We start from the raw sequence: 16374 nt of genomic DNA on the forward strand, positions 1-16374 counted from the left end.
CAGTTACAGTGTTATGCTTCTCACCTTTTTAAGTTATATTTTACAGACGGTCGTGTCCTCCTCCACCGAGACCTGCCCAAACCCATGGAGTGGCCGTCAGAGCCGACATTTCTCCACCTAAGTTCAATGAAAGGTGCTCTGACGGATGATGAAGTCACCAAGATCATGACTGGCGAGAGTGGCAGCAGCTATCACGACAACGTAAATTATATTAAGTTTATGTGTTGCATTACTCAAGCCATGCTAGTAGTTTAAACTAAGTGGGCGGATATGGATAGTCGAAGATTCTGATGAAATTAGTTTGAAAGTAACACCACATTTTAAAAAACACCTGTATAGGTGACAGCTCTAATTACTCGAGGCAACGCCCAGTCTGAAGGCGTCAACGCTGAAGAAAGGGCAGCAACATTCTACTACGAACCCATTCCTGACACCAAGTACAGCGTGGTGCTCTGTCTGTTTGAGGAGGATAGAATCGTCACTGTTCCATCACCGGTAAGTATTTTAGGTCAGACCAACTTATACTATGCGTGAACTTTTGATTTACCAAACTCATAGAAACTATTGCTCTATTTATCTAAATTCATACTGGACGACTGGCTCACATCGTACTGTTTGACTTATGTTCTATCAAAGGCATTTTTCATTTTATGATTCATAGGAGACCAAAGAGAGCACATTTAACTGCAGAAATGTATTGGAATATGGCATAACAATTGTACCATCTGTAGGTGAATCCCGAGAGCGGCACAGCCTCGCTGTACCACCGACTGGACCTACTGGACACAAATGCTGAAGTCTGCAGATTGCACGACAACTACGCCACTTTTGACGGGTCTACTGTTATGGTAATTTGACATACCCTTGTCCGCATGCTATTACAAAGATGCATTTGGGCCTTAAATGGCAAGTATCATAGCTAAACTATTCTGCCGGTTGCCTCTTCAGTTCCCGCCAAAGGCCTACACTGATCCCATCAGCTACCTGAGCAGCTTGGAGACATCTGAAGACGTTGCGAACATGAACACTTTTATTAACGACCCCACTGGCTTGGTTGCGAATCCAGGTAATAAGAAAGCTGTATCAATCCTCTATTGTCTTTTATATGCCCCTTAGAATCCCATCAAATGCATTTATCATATGGCAGTCACATCTTACAACTTAAAAGAAGCTTTCACATTAATTTTGATATGTTTGATGTGTATGTAGGATGGTAGGGGGTTGTCTAAAACTACCCTTGAAGTTACGAGATAAAAATGAATTTAAGTAATTGATTATTATTTCACACAATATATCTGTTAATACTTTACCCAGGACTAGTAGACGGCGTCCGAACGGATGTTACCCTGACAGCTGTACTCGAGCAGTACTGGAGGGAGAATGATGCAGACTCAGTATGGAGGTAATGAACAAAACTCTACAATTGTTCTTACGTCTTAACTATGACTACAGCTGATGTTGCGAAGTAGTACTGAAATGAGCTTCCTACCTCGTTACCTTTGCACAGATACGTGGGCACAACAATGGGTGTGTTCAGAATCTTCCCTGGAATCGTCATGGACATGCGGTACGACCCGACCCAACAGGCATGGTGAGCTGTGATATGTTGTCATATCGCCGTAGGTTGCCCCAAACATGTCAAGCAAACATGTGTGACTGATATAGACTTCAAGGCAACGAAATAGTGTACTTGGTGTTGAAATGGTAAAAACAATCAGAAAAGAAGACTGAATGTTCTCTACGACCAGACCATATTTTCTCTGTTCATGGGCACATCAACTTTTCCTACATACCTCTAGGTTCAACCACGCCCTGGCCAAACCTGAAGACTACACCTTCTCCCGTCCGGGTCCCAGTCCGTTCGGTGGTGGCAACTTGGTCACTATCAGTAAAGCAATCGCCCACTCTAGGTAAGGTGCATGACCTTGTTTTTTGTCAATACAAATGAGACCATACTGTAAAATTTCACGAAAATGAATTTTCTGGCAAATGTCTTTGTGCCAAATGCTTTCATGCCAGTTTTTATTTCATATGTTTGTATAGGTATTAAGAAAAAACTCTCTACTTCAGTACATTTATTATCTAGAACACACTACTTTTCATAATCATTAGTGCAGTGCAAAGTGCTGAATATGATTTCAGTATTCTACAACTAATAGCTAAGTAACACTTTTCTATTTTTTTTGCAAATAATTAAGTCTTAACATAGAATCAGTCAAAGCAAAGGAGAGATGCCGAAAAATAAACTTAAGCCTAACTACTGGTATTGTACACATGTCTTTCCCCCAGCACTCAGAAGATCCTCGGCGTCATCGCAGCTGACATCACAGAGAGGAAGTACTCCTCTTTGCTGCACTCTGAGGTGATAGTTTGAATGGACTAGGTGATTTTGCTAGTTAAGTGATGCCGGCTCTGAATATCTTATCGTACCATATATACAACGGTATATTTATAGCACGATATAGACAGATAGATAGGTGTATAGATATAGACATATATATAGGTTATATATAGAGAGAGATATAGATACAACAAAGGAAGCTATCCTGTATACTAGCTACGTTGTGTTAATTTATGCATGTTTTTCTAGAATCGTGATGCAATATAGTATATGTATGTATGATGTATATAGTATATAGTGCCAAGTTATAAAAAAACTATCGTTGATACATTTGCAGGTCCCTGAATGCTCATCGATGGAATTTGCGTGCTACATACTGGACGACAGTGGGTACGTTTTGTAACTAAACAGCACAACAACCTGCTAGACTTATTACAGAACGTCTGTGTATAATAAAGTCTAGCAAGTTGTTGTGCTGTATGTATAAAGGCTTATTTATGCATGTCGTTTTATCTTTCATACCAACGTAATATGTACGTACATACTAGATTTAGTGCATACTACGTTACATAATTTTATGCACATATATAACCTGACAGGTACTTCATGGAGCTGCCAACAACACCGAACATGGAGCACGACCATTTAACGAGTAGGTTCCCCTGGTTGGCGAAGGAACTGGTGGCCAGAGGAGAATTCCTAAAGGTACGGTACATTCCGTGTAGTTCTCTTTTGGATACAAAGAGAGAGCATGACAATTATTCAATTGTTGACAAACTTTAAAATAAAGTGCATTCATAGTTCCTATCGACGACGGTTCCTTTACTACCCACATTTTTCCTATCAATGATACAATGCTTATACTTATGACAAGGTTCTAGAGAAATATACATCGATGATATTGTTTTCTGCAGGCTGGGTGGTGCCAAAACTATGCTACTCAGAGTTCCCAGCTCTTCTACGACACTTCCGGATTCACTGGCCTGGAGGTCACCACAGGCCCACCGTGTACCCAGTTCTCCTTGTATCCCGTTAACGGCACCAACACGTTTTTGCTGGTTCTTCTCGATCGTCAGACCTACAACTGCGATGACAATCAACCCCAGGTTTGTGATGTTAATTTTGAAAATTGTGGTTTATTTATTGTGGTTATTTTTAAGCCTGTTTTCAGAAAATATTAAAACCCAAAACTAATCAAGTGTGACATAATCTTTTCTGTTTTGCATGGTATCTTGTAAAAAGCAAACGCTGTGCTTTTAAATTTCCCTGACTGCATAGCTAGGAGTGAACAACAATACACATTCCTTCACATGCTCCATCCGAATCATGTTATTTTTCAAGACTAAAAACCACTGGAAGCTAAGCAATGTCGTTGCTTTAACAAACATATTGATTATATGTTTCTTGCTTTCTGTATATTAACAAGACAAAATGTGATCTATTGTTTTGGACAGAAATCTTTTCAGATAGAATATATCAAATATTCTCTAACAGGATTGTTCCTGTGACGATGTTTGCCAGTCGCCATATGTATCAGATTCATCCGTTTGTCAGGTGATGTATAGCATTCGTAAATGTATTAATCGAAATTCAATGTCGAAGTTAAAAAAATATAATACTGGTAAGAGATAAAATGGCATATATCAATGCATTAATGAAATAATTTGGCGGGACGGGGCTAATGTCGTTGTTTTTTCTAGCTAGCTGAGAGTAAGGATTTATATTGATCATATGTATAAAGCCGATAAGTTTTCTTCCATTTCAAAATTGCAACTGATTTACCTTTAGTTAAAGGAATAGCCCATTATAATGATAAATTTTCTAATGATGGTAAATGTACAAAACGACTCTTCGCTTTAGCAGATACCATTTCCATGCTGAATCTGTCTCTCCCCCATTGCAGTGTCCATGCAGCAGTAGCTGGGACTATGATTTCTGCACAAACCGCCCACTGACACCCTTGTCCGACCCACCATGCCCTCGTAAGTAGAAGACAGACAACACCAACAGTATGAAGTCTCTCCGTATAGATTTTACACTGTGATTAGAACGAAAATTATTAATGAATACTATTCGTGTACTTTTTTCTGTTCAGTAAACTGAGGTTGAAATTGATAATTTATTCAATGAATTTTAGAACAGCTGGGTAAACCCATTTCACTCTGCCGAATTGTTTATCAAGGGGACCAGTGAACAAAAACAAAATCATATCATATTTTTATAAAAGTGTGTGTAAAGAGGTACTAAGTATTCATAACAGATGATGATGGTTGTAACATATCATATATCTATATATCTATATATATATGTATATATATATACCATCATCATTTACTCCAGCCCCTCATACGGACAATGACAACAGGGACGAAGGCCCGCCAAACCCACCTGGCCCAGAGATACATGACTGCCAGGACCGGTGCAGCATACAGTACGTTTAAATACTTCGTGATGGCATTGTCACATTCGTCGTGCGACCGTTGTACGCTGTCGTACGCTGAGAGCATTTGTGACATATTCATGCATATGGTGTGCACACTTACGTTAGTCTATTGTCTAATATTATTGTCTTCGATCATAGTAGGAGGTTAGCTTTACCCTAGCCTTGACGATTATACTACATCAAAATTGTGAAACGGGCAATGCAAAGTGTCCTTTGCTTTAATGTAATTTAGATATTTTAGTCGAACATAGATATTTTCTCAAGCAAGCGATGAAATATGTTGATTAAGTGACATGTAGCACAAAGTATTTGTTCTTAAGACTCGATTTGCAGAAAGATTTAGGTATGTGTAACTTAACGATGATCTTTTGGCCCAACGTGCGTTATGTCTCTTATATCTCAGGTCTAACAACATCACCTGTCGGGCCCTACCGCACTGTGATTGGTGTGCGGAGTTTGACGTCCCAGTATGCAGGGAGGTCTGCTTGATGTAAGCCATCTTAGAACTACTTTATAGAGCTGTCAGCTAAGAACGTCTGCGCTTGAGTCTGCAGTTGACTTCTTTTCTTCCCTTTTATATTGATTTCAACATAGCAGACATACACATGATAGTAGTCTGAATGGCGTTGGAATTTATAACAGATATACATAATCTATTGGGTCCGCATATGTACATGAATACAATATATGTAAAAAATAGTATACAACATCCTTAACATTAAGTACCCATCCTTGCAAACTAAGTGTCTAAAGTCTTCTTGTACAGATTGATGGCTGTGTGCAGGAACGAGTTCTGAAGTCTTTCTATTTACAAACTTTCTATCTAGCCCTACCTATAAGAACTATTGTCCAGTCTAAATCATTAATATTGCTTATTTGATTGTTTGAATAAGAACAACATTGAAGCCCCCAACTGCGACTGGAAAGCCTGGACAAACAACCATCTCGAACGTTGTAGAAGACAACCCTATCTTGCTCGGTAAGTAACATTATGTATTTCCATAATACATTGTCGAGATTTTACCCCTTGAAACTAAGTTGGTCAGTGAAATGTATACATTAGGACTGGCCATGTGAGACTGTGGGGCACTGCTGGGTATGCTACTTAAGACACGATTGATTTTCATGTCGATTGCCTTTGTACAAGGGCACCTAGAATGGCGTTTAAGTACCATCCGTAATCGACATGTATATAGTGTCTTAAGTACCCTTCACGGCAATGCTACATAGTTTCCCATCACCACTACTGTCACGTAGACCAAGCTTCTATCAATGACACCCAGTTCACCGTGCCGTGGTTTTTGGCTGAAAATAGTTCAATAGGGGTGAAATGTTTGGTACCATAAATTTGTTGCTGTTCATCATGATAAATTTTCCCATCCCGAATCTTTAAAATATCTGCATCGAATGATATTTGCGTTGTCATTTGATTTAAGACACCAGATTGTGTGAATTGTTGAACCGGCAAAAGTTTAACAGCGGTGAAAAATGTAGGAATTGCTCCCTATCATGAAACATTTTTATCCCGAATTTTGCAGACATCTTCATTGTTGTTATTGCTTCCTGTGTTGCCATATTATCTAAGGTTCCGTACTATGTCCATTTTTTAAACGGTACCAAATAACAACCAACTAATTAGCTATTTTATCTTCATTTACTCCACTGCCAGGCTCCCTATTAGACTGTACCGTCATGCCAACCGGCATGTACCCGGACCCGCAGGACTGTACCATGTTCTACCAGTGCATGGGAGATCCCAGCATCTCGCAACCCTTCCACATGCCCTGTCCACCAGGAACACTCTTCGATTGGAACCTTTTCGTCTGCACACACACGTCGGTCTGTACCATCTGTAAGTATATGTAACATTATACACACATGATAGATTTTATTCCAATCCATACATGAAAATGTATCTTGTTTTCATGTATCTTTTTATGAGCCGTGCTGAAGAGGATTTCAATCTCATACACGTTTGGGACTGTCATATTTAGTTGAACTGATAAGTAGAATCGATTTGATAATTAGACTGGTTATGCTGAACAAAATCTTAACTGCTTTATAAATGTACAGCTTCCACGTCTGAGCTGCCTACACCCCATCTCCCAACACCTGTCGTGAATGTACCAGCAGCAAACCTTCCACCCACGACCCCACTCACGGCAACTGTCGAACCTTCAGGTCAGTCCTGGGCAATTGCAATACGTTACATAAGCTGTACAAGCAGTGTAGCCTTTCCCAATGAACTTCATTTCGATGAAGTGGCGTACCTAGCACAAGAACGAGTGTATGCCGAGTTTCTTTCGTCGTTTCTTGTCAATCTTAATCTACCTTAGGCTAGGAATCTCCAAACAAAAATGCAAAGTCATGACACGTACACACAGCAACCACCCGGATACAATCAAGCAAAGTGGACTTGGGCCCGGACAAGGCGTCCATATCAGATGAAGTCTCGTTACAAAACGCCTCATGAAAGACAGTGCAACAACATTTTCTTATATACTTGTTTTCTACTCTCACTGACTCTTTTCCGTAGTGTCTGGCAGCTGTTCTAGCAGTCCATGTAGGTCGGGAGGAACCTGTCAAGATGACGTGAACGGATACACCTGTGTCTGTCCTCCTTATGCGGCCGGGAGGAACTGTGAAACAGGTCTGTTTCCAATTCATGAGTCTAATGCATGTTAATTTCATTTATTTTCTTAATTGTCATCAAAAGAACCGATGTCTTCCTCATACCTCATAAGCAAATTACGTTTACACTTAGATGACTTAGAAAACAATGACAATAAATGAAGAAATTTTCAAGCCACAGGAAAATGTTTAATTCTTATATACTTAAATACACGCTTTCACAAATAGCATGAGCTTATACCCCCTTTCCACTAGGACGGCGCTCTCACGGCGCTCTCTCTGCGACCTCAAATATGGAAGAGCGCGGTGAGAGCGCGGTGGGATCGCCAAGGTCGCCATGGGAGCGCGCAGAGAGCGCGGTGGGAGCGCCACGGTCGCCATGGTCGCCATCACCTCCGCGACTGTTTTGAACCTGCTCAAAACAGTCGCCGTGAGAGCGCCGTGGACGGCGATCTAACGATGAGCGCAGAGAAAGCGCCAAAAGAGCGCGCAGCGAGCGCCGTGAGCGCCAAGAGAGCGCACGGCGAGCGCGGCGAGCGCAATAGGTCTCAACAGTGGTTTATGATACCAAATTAGCTAGGACGGCGCTCTCACGGCGCTCTCTCTGCGCTCTCAACTGCGGTTTGAGAAGAAGTATATTTGAAACAGACAGAACCCGGAGAAATGTTTAATATGTACCGATGATTTACAATCAAACAAACTGAGAAGGAATGACCAGGGTTTAAAAAAAGGTTTATCATTTCTCAACTTATAATTTCAACATGATGACATCAATTTTCTTGTTCTTCATCTGTACATTTATATATTTGAAGTCCTGTTTTCAATAAATCGAAGTGTTTCAGTTTTGTATGATTTACACTGAAAGCGTGGCATGATAAAGCAATTTATGGTGAACAAGCTACATGACAGATTTAAGAAAAAGGAACAAGACAAACGTGTATATTTCGGGCTGAGTGACTGTACAGTGAACAAAATGTAATTTGTTTACAGCCTAGATTTTATTCTTTGAATGTTATGTAAGACGTAAAAGGATGACTTTAAAGATACCAAAATACACTAAACATCAAAAGATTCGTTCTCTATCTCTGAAATTCGTTGAACAATCTTTCAAACTTTTGTTAGCTCATAAAAAGATGCTGACATTTGAGTTTTTCGTCGCGGTGAGAGCGCGCTGGGGTCGCAGGAGCGATTCCACTAGAGCAGTTTTTCTGGCGTCGCGGCGCTCTCACGGCGCTCTGGCCAATTTTCTATCGCAGCGAGAGCGCGGTGAGAGCGCCGTCAAGTGGAAAGGGGGCCTTAGGGGCTTACAGAAGTGCTTTTGAAAACATGACCTTAAAATTTTGCATTTGTCTTAAAATCACAGCAGACAGACAACCTGAGTATAAGGAAAACTTGCAAGAAACCGTGCATTTCACAAAAATCATTGTGTTGTCCTGTATGATGAGTTTTCTTTGCCTTATTCTATGTAGTTTGGCAGTCCGACAAGTGCTATCGGTTCTCGGACGACAGCCTGTCCAATCAACAGGCCTCCAGTACCTGTGTCAGCATGAACGGCCACCTTGCGGATATCCAGGACACTGCACAGCAGCAGCTGATTGCAAGCTACATGAACCCTGGACATGACCAGTCGTTTTGGGTCGCCAACAAGATTTCGTCATCTTTCTGTAGTTTTGGGGCTGGCTCTGGTACCAATAGTTTGTGGTTATCTTGTAGATAAAGTGAAAGTGAAGATTGTAAGAATTAAGGAAGTTAGAGATGATGTGTTCTCACCTGAGCCCTTTTTTCAAACCTCGAGTTCACGTTTATTCTATGACTTTAAGTTTATTCAATTCTAATAAAAATTTCTTTGCAGCGGCTTCTACGTGGATGTACAACAATGGTTCCATCAACTTCGACATCTGCGTGCTGTTGAACAGCGCCTATGGTTACAAGGGGACCTACCAGCGCTGCGAGGAGCAACACAACTACATCTGCGAGTCTGGTGAGTATTTACACTGTTCCCCAGCTTCTGGTCGTCGTTCAGTATGGCCATTACTTTGTTTACCTCTTAAAAAAACGTTTCTCGCAAGCCGCGGTGCCAGGTTCAGAATTGTGGTTGCACGCGTCCACGTTTAATTACAGTATACAGATGGCGGCCTGAACTGGCTGTATTCATGTAGGTATGATTTTATGGATCCATGTTCAGTAACATCATAAGAATGTATATTCTGTACAAACATTTATGTTCATTGAACAATGCTATCATGGATGAAAAGTAGTATTCCAGTGTATCCACAACACGGTTAAGTACAAGCAGATAAAGGTTGGACTTTATTTGGTGTCATCGTTATCATGGGCATTTCAAGTCGAAGTAAACCTTTGTTCAAGTTTTTTCTGGTGTATTACCCCAGCCGCCGGGCCATGTCAGCCGAACGTGTGTCAGCACGGAGGGTACTGCGTCTCTTGTTTCGGGGAATCCAGCATCTTCTGTATCTGTCCTCAGGGTTACAGCGGGCCCCGCTGTGAGATAGGTATGTTTTAAGAGACATTCTATTTTAGAGCAGTCCTGTGAGTCTTCCTTTAAATACAGTATAAGTTTGAAAATGCGAGTTGTATATACAGAAATCATTACACATGTTTGCTTCATCAGCGTGGTCATCTGTTGATCACCACCTGTTGTAAGACGTTTTAGACTTGTATTATCAATTCTGCATCGTGGCGGGATGGGATGTTGCTAGTAGCTGTGCAAGCTGCACTGCCTTGCACCGGTGTACTCTAAAGTTACGACTGCCGCTGCCTGCTTATTCCAGAACTATGAAAACCTTACGCACCTGCTTCTCTCATTTCCTACTGAACCTTACTTCTCTTACATATTTCTGTAGGAATGTTGTCACGAATTGGAAGCCTAGGCAGGATTAGGAAGCAACCTTCTGCCTACTTTTCTTTTTTCCTCGTGTGCATCATTTAAGGTCATTCATCGAATAAGAAATACTCTTATACGTCTTTATGTTATAGTCGACCTGTGCCTTCCCAACCCCTGTCCGTTTGACTGGACCTGCTCGATCCAGGCAGGCGGGATCCACTGTGCAGGTAGATAACCGTTTCGTATGAAATAAATGATGTATTTCCTCTTCATGTCATTTCCGCGACTAAATATATAGTCCAAGCATTGAAATGCCAATAAACATATGTATGACAGAATGTCAATGTGTAGGCATTCTCTCATTCTCTCTAATATACTCACTGTATCATTATCTGTATAGATCGTTATACTCTTCCAGACATTGTCAACTACACCTCTATTGCATGTCATTGACTTCATATTCATATTCATACCCATGTTGTTATCTAAATGACAGCACAGTCACTTTCTTGCATATTCCCTGGAATGATATAGAATCTCAATCTCAAGAGTTAATTACATTCATAGAAAAAGGATCTTTAAAAGATGTTTTTCATCTATTAACCCATTGCTGTTGGATTTTTTAAGTGATCTAAATTCTATACTATTTGCGTGGGCGCTCAGTTCATATCTTTCTTTCCACAACAGTACCAACTGGAGTGAAGGCTACCCGCTCAGGCTTCTGCACAGCGACCTCTTGCGGTGCCGGTTTGATCTGCATTGAGGATGGCACGATGGGCTATTCCTGTATCCGTGGCTGATGAGGCATTAGTCATCACCTTCCTACACGGTTGTTGTCCAAGTGGCAACTTCCTGACTTGCTTGTCAGTTTTGATTTTGATTCATATTTCGTCATAAAGCTAGAAAGGGTCAATTCAGTGTTTCTGTAGCAACAGTAAAATCAAATCAAAGTTGAATTGATATATCAGGCTTTGTTTTGTTTTGTTTTAAGAATAGTGTACGTGTCGGCAATGTCAGTGGTTTAGTAATAAGATACAAGCCACAAAATAGTCTTCTTTCAATTGATCAGATTCTGGCATGGTTGCCGCCCGTACATCAAGCTAACTGCACTTTTATAAATAAACTAAAAACAAATATATCATTAATCTAAATTGCAAATATATTTAGTATTTTGTCAGATATTTTGACAAATATCTGAAAAATCTGTCATTTTCTTCTTGTGTCAGTTATGATTGTATTGAATGAGTAGGAAAGGCAGTTAATAGCAGTACAAATCACCAACATGACGTACTACATGAAACACCTAATTCACTTCCTAAACTTTGTATCAGAACTGAGTACTTCTGACGTAGTTATCAGTAGTGACGACAATCAATGATTACCTGTCTTCAAATCCATTATCATTTGCCAACCTTTTACGCAAGCTCGCATAAGTTTTGGTGACCTAGAGTGTGCCATTTATGTAATAGAACCAAAATGGCATAAGTGCTCAAAATGTTACGACACTCATTGATTTGGATATGCAACGGTTGTGCGTTATACTTATATATAGTTATAGGTCAGTTGATGCAATGTTCGATGTAACCAATCACCAAAACAATGTTAATGGACTGTGGAACTTAATCACGAAATTCCAATAACAGATTCAGCGTACTTAGCAACGTCCCTGGGCACACGGCTGTTGTACTGCGAACCATAATTATTCTGGCCAGCTCAAATTATGATAAAAGTACATTAGGATAATATTGATTAAACTGTTTTTGTTCATAACCAGGGGTATTGTGTCTCCGTGATTTTTTGTTTTTGTTTCATCGAACATTAACAGCAGACGCCATGTTACAACGTTAAGAGACCCATCTGACAAGCATTACTAGTATAGACAAATCTGTTCTAAAAGTTGGGCAATAGAAAGGTTTATGTGGGCCACCAAAGTGGTACGCCACCCCAGAGACAGACATACAAAAGCTCAGTGGGACTACGACATTGCCAGCCTTGTGTGTAGTCGTGGGAACCTCCCAGTGACCGGCTTTCCTGTTGCAGGAAGTCAGAATATGGCCGTTTGCGTAACAGGTGTATTCAAACACATCAATTACCTGACAGGTTTAAAACGGGCACACCCAGGTCAGCGATGGACCCCTCCCATCATAATCTCGATCGGCTCACATTAAAAATCGTTTCCCGTGTTAACGAATCGCGACCGACGAAATCATGGTGGTCTCCAAAGTATCTCTAGTTCTCTTTTTGCTTGCAGTGGCCTTCGGTGAGTCCTTGGACAATTTTTTGCACCAGTTGTATGTCAATATGTAGGCATTCTAGCCGGTAGAAACACCGAACGTAGTACGGAAGGTGCGTATATTGTTAACACAAAACACAGTCAGAACTTTTAAGAATGAATTCATGTCACTTTTTATCAATGGTTTGACTTAAATTCTAAGATTTATAAACTGTGGAGACACTTATAAAACTGTATAAATATTAGGCTCAACAGGAGGGAATTAAATGTATTCTAGCCTACAAGTAAGACAGGTACAATATGCTTAGTTGTTTTCTGTATTTGTTTAGATTCCGGCAGTGCACAATGCGATGAGACACTAAGGTCCACGGCAGGCGTGATATCCTCCCCGGGGTACCCAGGCGACTACCCACCGAGAGTCGACTACACCTGGTGCGTCGATGTAGAGGGTGCTACAGGTACGTATGGGAGGGTCACGTGCGTCCCCACAATACGGATAATTCTTCCTTCATGGAGTAGCTCCCGGAGGTCGTGAATGTCGTTCGTACAGTACAGCCATGAGACAATACAAATAGTCTGTAGAGCTCTGCGAACAGCCCGGAACACTGCAGACACTAACAATGAAGTCAATGCCATTGTTCCTTAGCCGGCAGACTCGTGAAGAAGCCATTGCTTAGATCATTGGCAAGCACTACAAAACTATCTATCTGGAAGTAACACGTTTGTTTTGTACTGGTCTTCATAGCCTTAGTGTACATTGCAAACGTTTCACCTACACTGGTAACGTGACGCAAGACGCGGAAGGTTTGTTGGGGCTTCTTTTGAGGAGGGGTTAATGTTGCCACAATGGTTATATAACGTTACATGTAGGTTCCAATAAATGGATCTTTAGCACGTATGATGTTTGGTGGCGCCGTGACGGTGTCAAGAGATGATCTAAACAGAGAGATGAGAACATAGAAAAAAGGATAGAGATCCAAAGCAATACCGGTAGATACTGACATGACGAGAGAGAGAAAGCATTTCTCCTAAAAAATATTGCTTCAAATGGTCATTCTAACAATAGTGGGAATTACCCATTAACAAATTCTAAAGACAACATTAAAATCAATACGATTTCAAGATTGTACTTAAGGTACTTCTGGTGTCATTGCAGCCATAAGCGTCACTTTCTTGGGTGAGTTTCAATTGGAAATCAACGAGGACAATGACGGGACAGAATCGTGTAAGGACTCAATGGAGATAGGACAGGGAAACATCCCGTTCCGGGACTCTATCGGCATCTTCTGTGGGAACAGCACCCCGCCAGCACAGAGTGTGGGCACCGGGCAGATGTGGGTGAACCTGTACTCAGACAGGAACGTGGAAATGGCAGGGTTCCAACTGGTCTACAGATCAGGTTCGTTGTGTACATTTAACTTTAAATTAATTGTGAATTCGTTCCCGGACGCTAACTGCAAGTGAAAAAAAAACAATAAAGATCAAACAGTTCAATATGTGTCTACTCTAGGTAGAATACTGACTCCATTTTCTAACTTTTTGGGCTTGACTTCATTTTCTGAAACAGTGGAAGACGAAGGATTCCACTTGCAATGTGTCGGTTCTGAAAATGAAAAGATATTTAAATATGTAATCATCTTAAGGATTGTTTAAAATAGAATGAATTCGGTTTCGGTGATTAAAAAGTGTAATCTTCATTTCCTGGACTGATCAGGAACGTGAGCAACAACACCTACGCCAATGATTGTACTGGTAACGATAACAATACGTCAAGTACAAATTGTGATTATTTTATCGTAATCTTACTCAGATTGCCACATTGAGATTCAAATGGAGCATAGTCAGATTGCCGATTTTGTGCACCACATACATATATATCGACCATGATAGTAATGACCATGTTACACAATATAGAAAGATTAAAAAGTTCAGAGATTACAAAATTCACTGTAGCGTCAGGTAAAATGTAAACAATAATTGTTACGTCGTGAACTACACCTATAGAATCTACTATTCCCCAAACAGCTGGCATAAAGATCTGTGCTGAATATTGTCAGATACTGTTCTTCATTATTTAGGGATTTGATTATATGTTTTAACCTCTTACAGATCTCGATGTGTGCTACAGTTCTCCCTGTACTAACGGAGGCACGTGTATGTCTGACCTGACTACCTACACATACACCTGTAGCTGCCCACCTGGATGGGATGGAGCTAGCTGTGAAGTACACGTAGGTGAGTTTTAAGCCCCGTGTCACACATATTCATTCAGGATCTTCCTCTGACATTGCTATTGACCAAAGTCGACGATGGGTTTGAATAAGAACAACGTGGAAGCCCGCCAATCGAAAATGGCGATTGTTAAGTACCATCCGTAATTGACATGAATATCGTGTTTTAAGTACCCTTCTCGAAAATGCTATATACAGTTTCACATAACCACATAGTTACATATAGATCAGCTGCGAACCAGAGGGCGCTCAGTGCACCGCGCCTTGATTTCCGGTCGAAATTAGTTTAATGGAGGTAGGATTTGTAGTATCGTAAATAAATTGTTTTCTTTTATGATATATTTTCTAATCTCAAGTCTTGAAGATGTTTGAGATACTGTACTTTGTAAGATACTGCATTGTTCTAACCGCTAATATTTTGTCCTGCTTTGCTTCACTACCGTTGGCAACAGGCTCCCCGGTAGACTGCACAGGCAAGCCGGCTGGCATGTACCCAGACCCGCAGGACTGTACCATGTTCTACCAGTGCACGGGAAACCCAAATAACCCGCTTCCCATGCACATGCCCTGTCAACCAGGAACGCTCTTTGATTGGAACCTGTCCGTCTGCATATTTACATCGCACGCGCATTGTGTCATCTGTAAGTAACGTAAAGTTATACGCATTTAGAAAATTATACACACAGGATGGATTGCTTTTTAGTCCATATCTGATACATGAAAAAGCATGTCTTGTCCGTGAGGAGATTCAATCTCAAACACGTTTTGGGACTGCATCATTTGCACTGCATCGACATCTAGCTGCAGTAAAATCATACCCATGAATAATTAGACTGGTTATGGTTTTAAAAACTTGACTGTCTTGTAAATGCAATCCACCCAGCTTCCCCTACTGAGGTGCCAACACCTGTGGTAAATATACCAGCAGCAAACCTTCCACCGACGACCCCTCTCTCTGCAACTGTCGAGGTTACGACAGAACCTTCAGGTGAGTCTAAGGCAACAGCTGAGTTGTACAGGCAGTATACTTCCCCAAATAGACTCAATTCCAAAGCAACGGCAGCAGTCGTAAAAAGTGTTCTCGCGAAAGCACACCTTCGCGGTTACTTGTGGGAATTTGCACGAAAACCAGAACGTTCTGTTGAAAGATATGTAGCTTCTTCACATAGCACCCCAGTACAAGGCAGGCAAATGCGCTCAGACCCAGGTAGAATAGCCGCAACAAGGTTTCCCTATAAAGGTTTGAGTGCACTGGCCCGCCGAAATGCTCCTTGAGAAATAACTTATGACGATGCAGCAACATTTTTGAAATATATATGTATGTGTAATCTAGTTTCATTTTTTTGCAATGGCAGGCAGCTGCTCGAGCAGTCCATGTAGGTCGGGAGGAACCTGCCAAGATGACGTGAACGGCTACACTTGTGTCTGTCCTCCTTACTCTGCCGGGAGGAACTGTGAAACAGGTCTGCTTTTAATTCATAAGTCTGTTCATTTAATTGTCTAAAATTTCACATCAATAGATCAGAAGGCTTATCTTACATGCAAATTACATGACACTTAATTGGGACTGATAAACACGAATGAAAATATTTGCAAGCCATTGCAAAATTCTGCTTTCATATTTCTTTCTTTAAAACACGCTTTTTAAGCATG

The 16374-nt window shown here is 40.9% G+C and overlaps 2 protein-coding genes across 2 annotated transcripts in view; both read left to right on the forward strand.

Annotated features, from left to right (window-relative positions):
- The first annotated feature begins 84 nt into the window (after nucleotides 1-84).
- LOC118416227 (neurogenic locus notch homolog protein 1-like) lies at nucleotides 85-11215 on the forward strand. The gene is made up of 24 exons (XM_035821311.1): nucleotides 85-201; nucleotides 340-495; nucleotides 732-848; nucleotides 949-1066; nucleotides 1315-1402; nucleotides 1508-1591; nucleotides 1800-1910; nucleotides 2290-2362; nucleotides 2679-2731; nucleotides 2941-3046; nucleotides 3256-3447; nucleotides 3836-3895; nucleotides 4245-4323; nucleotides 4682-4772; nucleotides 5188-5274; nucleotides 5678-5763; nucleotides 6454-6636; nucleotides 6858-6965; nucleotides 7321-7434; nucleotides 8885-9100; nucleotides 9268-9396; nucleotides 9806-9925; nucleotides 10410-10484; nucleotides 10945-11215. The coding sequence occupies exons 1-24, from the start codon at nucleotides 85-87 to the stop codon at nucleotides 11055-11057; spliced, it is 2676 nt and encodes an 891-aa protein (XP_035677204.1). The 3' UTR covers nucleotides 11058-11215.
- A 1211-nt stretch (nucleotides 11216-12426) lies between these two features.
- Nucleotides 12427-16374, forward strand: part of LOC118415920 (fibropellin-1-like) — a 7814-nt gene continuing 3866 nt past the window's right edge. Inside the window, exons 1-7 of the mRNA XM_035820859.1 lie at nucleotides 12427-12517; nucleotides 12820-12948; nucleotides 13647-13889; nucleotides 14600-14725; nucleotides 15174-15362; nucleotides 15605-15709; nucleotides 16077-16184. Coding sequence (XP_035676752.1) covers nucleotides 12466-12517; nucleotides 12820-12948; nucleotides 13647-13889; nucleotides 14600-14725; nucleotides 15174-15362; nucleotides 15605-15709; nucleotides 16077-16184 — 952 coding nt within the window. The 5' untranslated portion in view covers nucleotides 12427-12465. The remainder of the gene's footprint in view (nucleotides 12518-12819; nucleotides 12949-13646; nucleotides 13890-14599; nucleotides 14726-15173; nucleotides 15363-15604; nucleotides 15710-16076; nucleotides 16185-16374) is intronic.

The sequence above is a fragment of the Branchiostoma floridae genome, chromosome 5 (genome assembly GCF_000003815.2).
Source record: "Branchiostoma floridae strain S238N-H82 chromosome 5, Bfl_VNyyK, whole genome shotgun sequence".
Lineage (NCBI taxonomy): Eukaryota > Metazoa > Chordata > Leptocardii > Amphioxiformes > Branchiostomatidae > Branchiostoma > Branchiostoma floridae.

What these genes read in the sequence shown, in the direction of transcription:
- LOC118416227 (XM_035821311.1), top strand. Translation starts at nt 85, where the DNA reads ATGGAGTGGCCGTCAGAGCCGACATTTCTCCACCTAAGTTCAATGAAA. An exon ending in TGCAGGGAGGTCTGCTTGAT is followed by an intron (nt 5,275 to 5,677) that starts GTAAGCCATCTT and finishes TGTTTGAATAAG; the next exon opens with AACAACATTGAAGCCCCCAA. An exon ending in AGGCGGGATCCACTGTGCAG is followed by an intron (nt 10,485 to 10,944) that starts GTAGATAACCGT and finishes TTTCCACAACAG; the next exon opens with TACCAACTGGAGTGAAGGCT.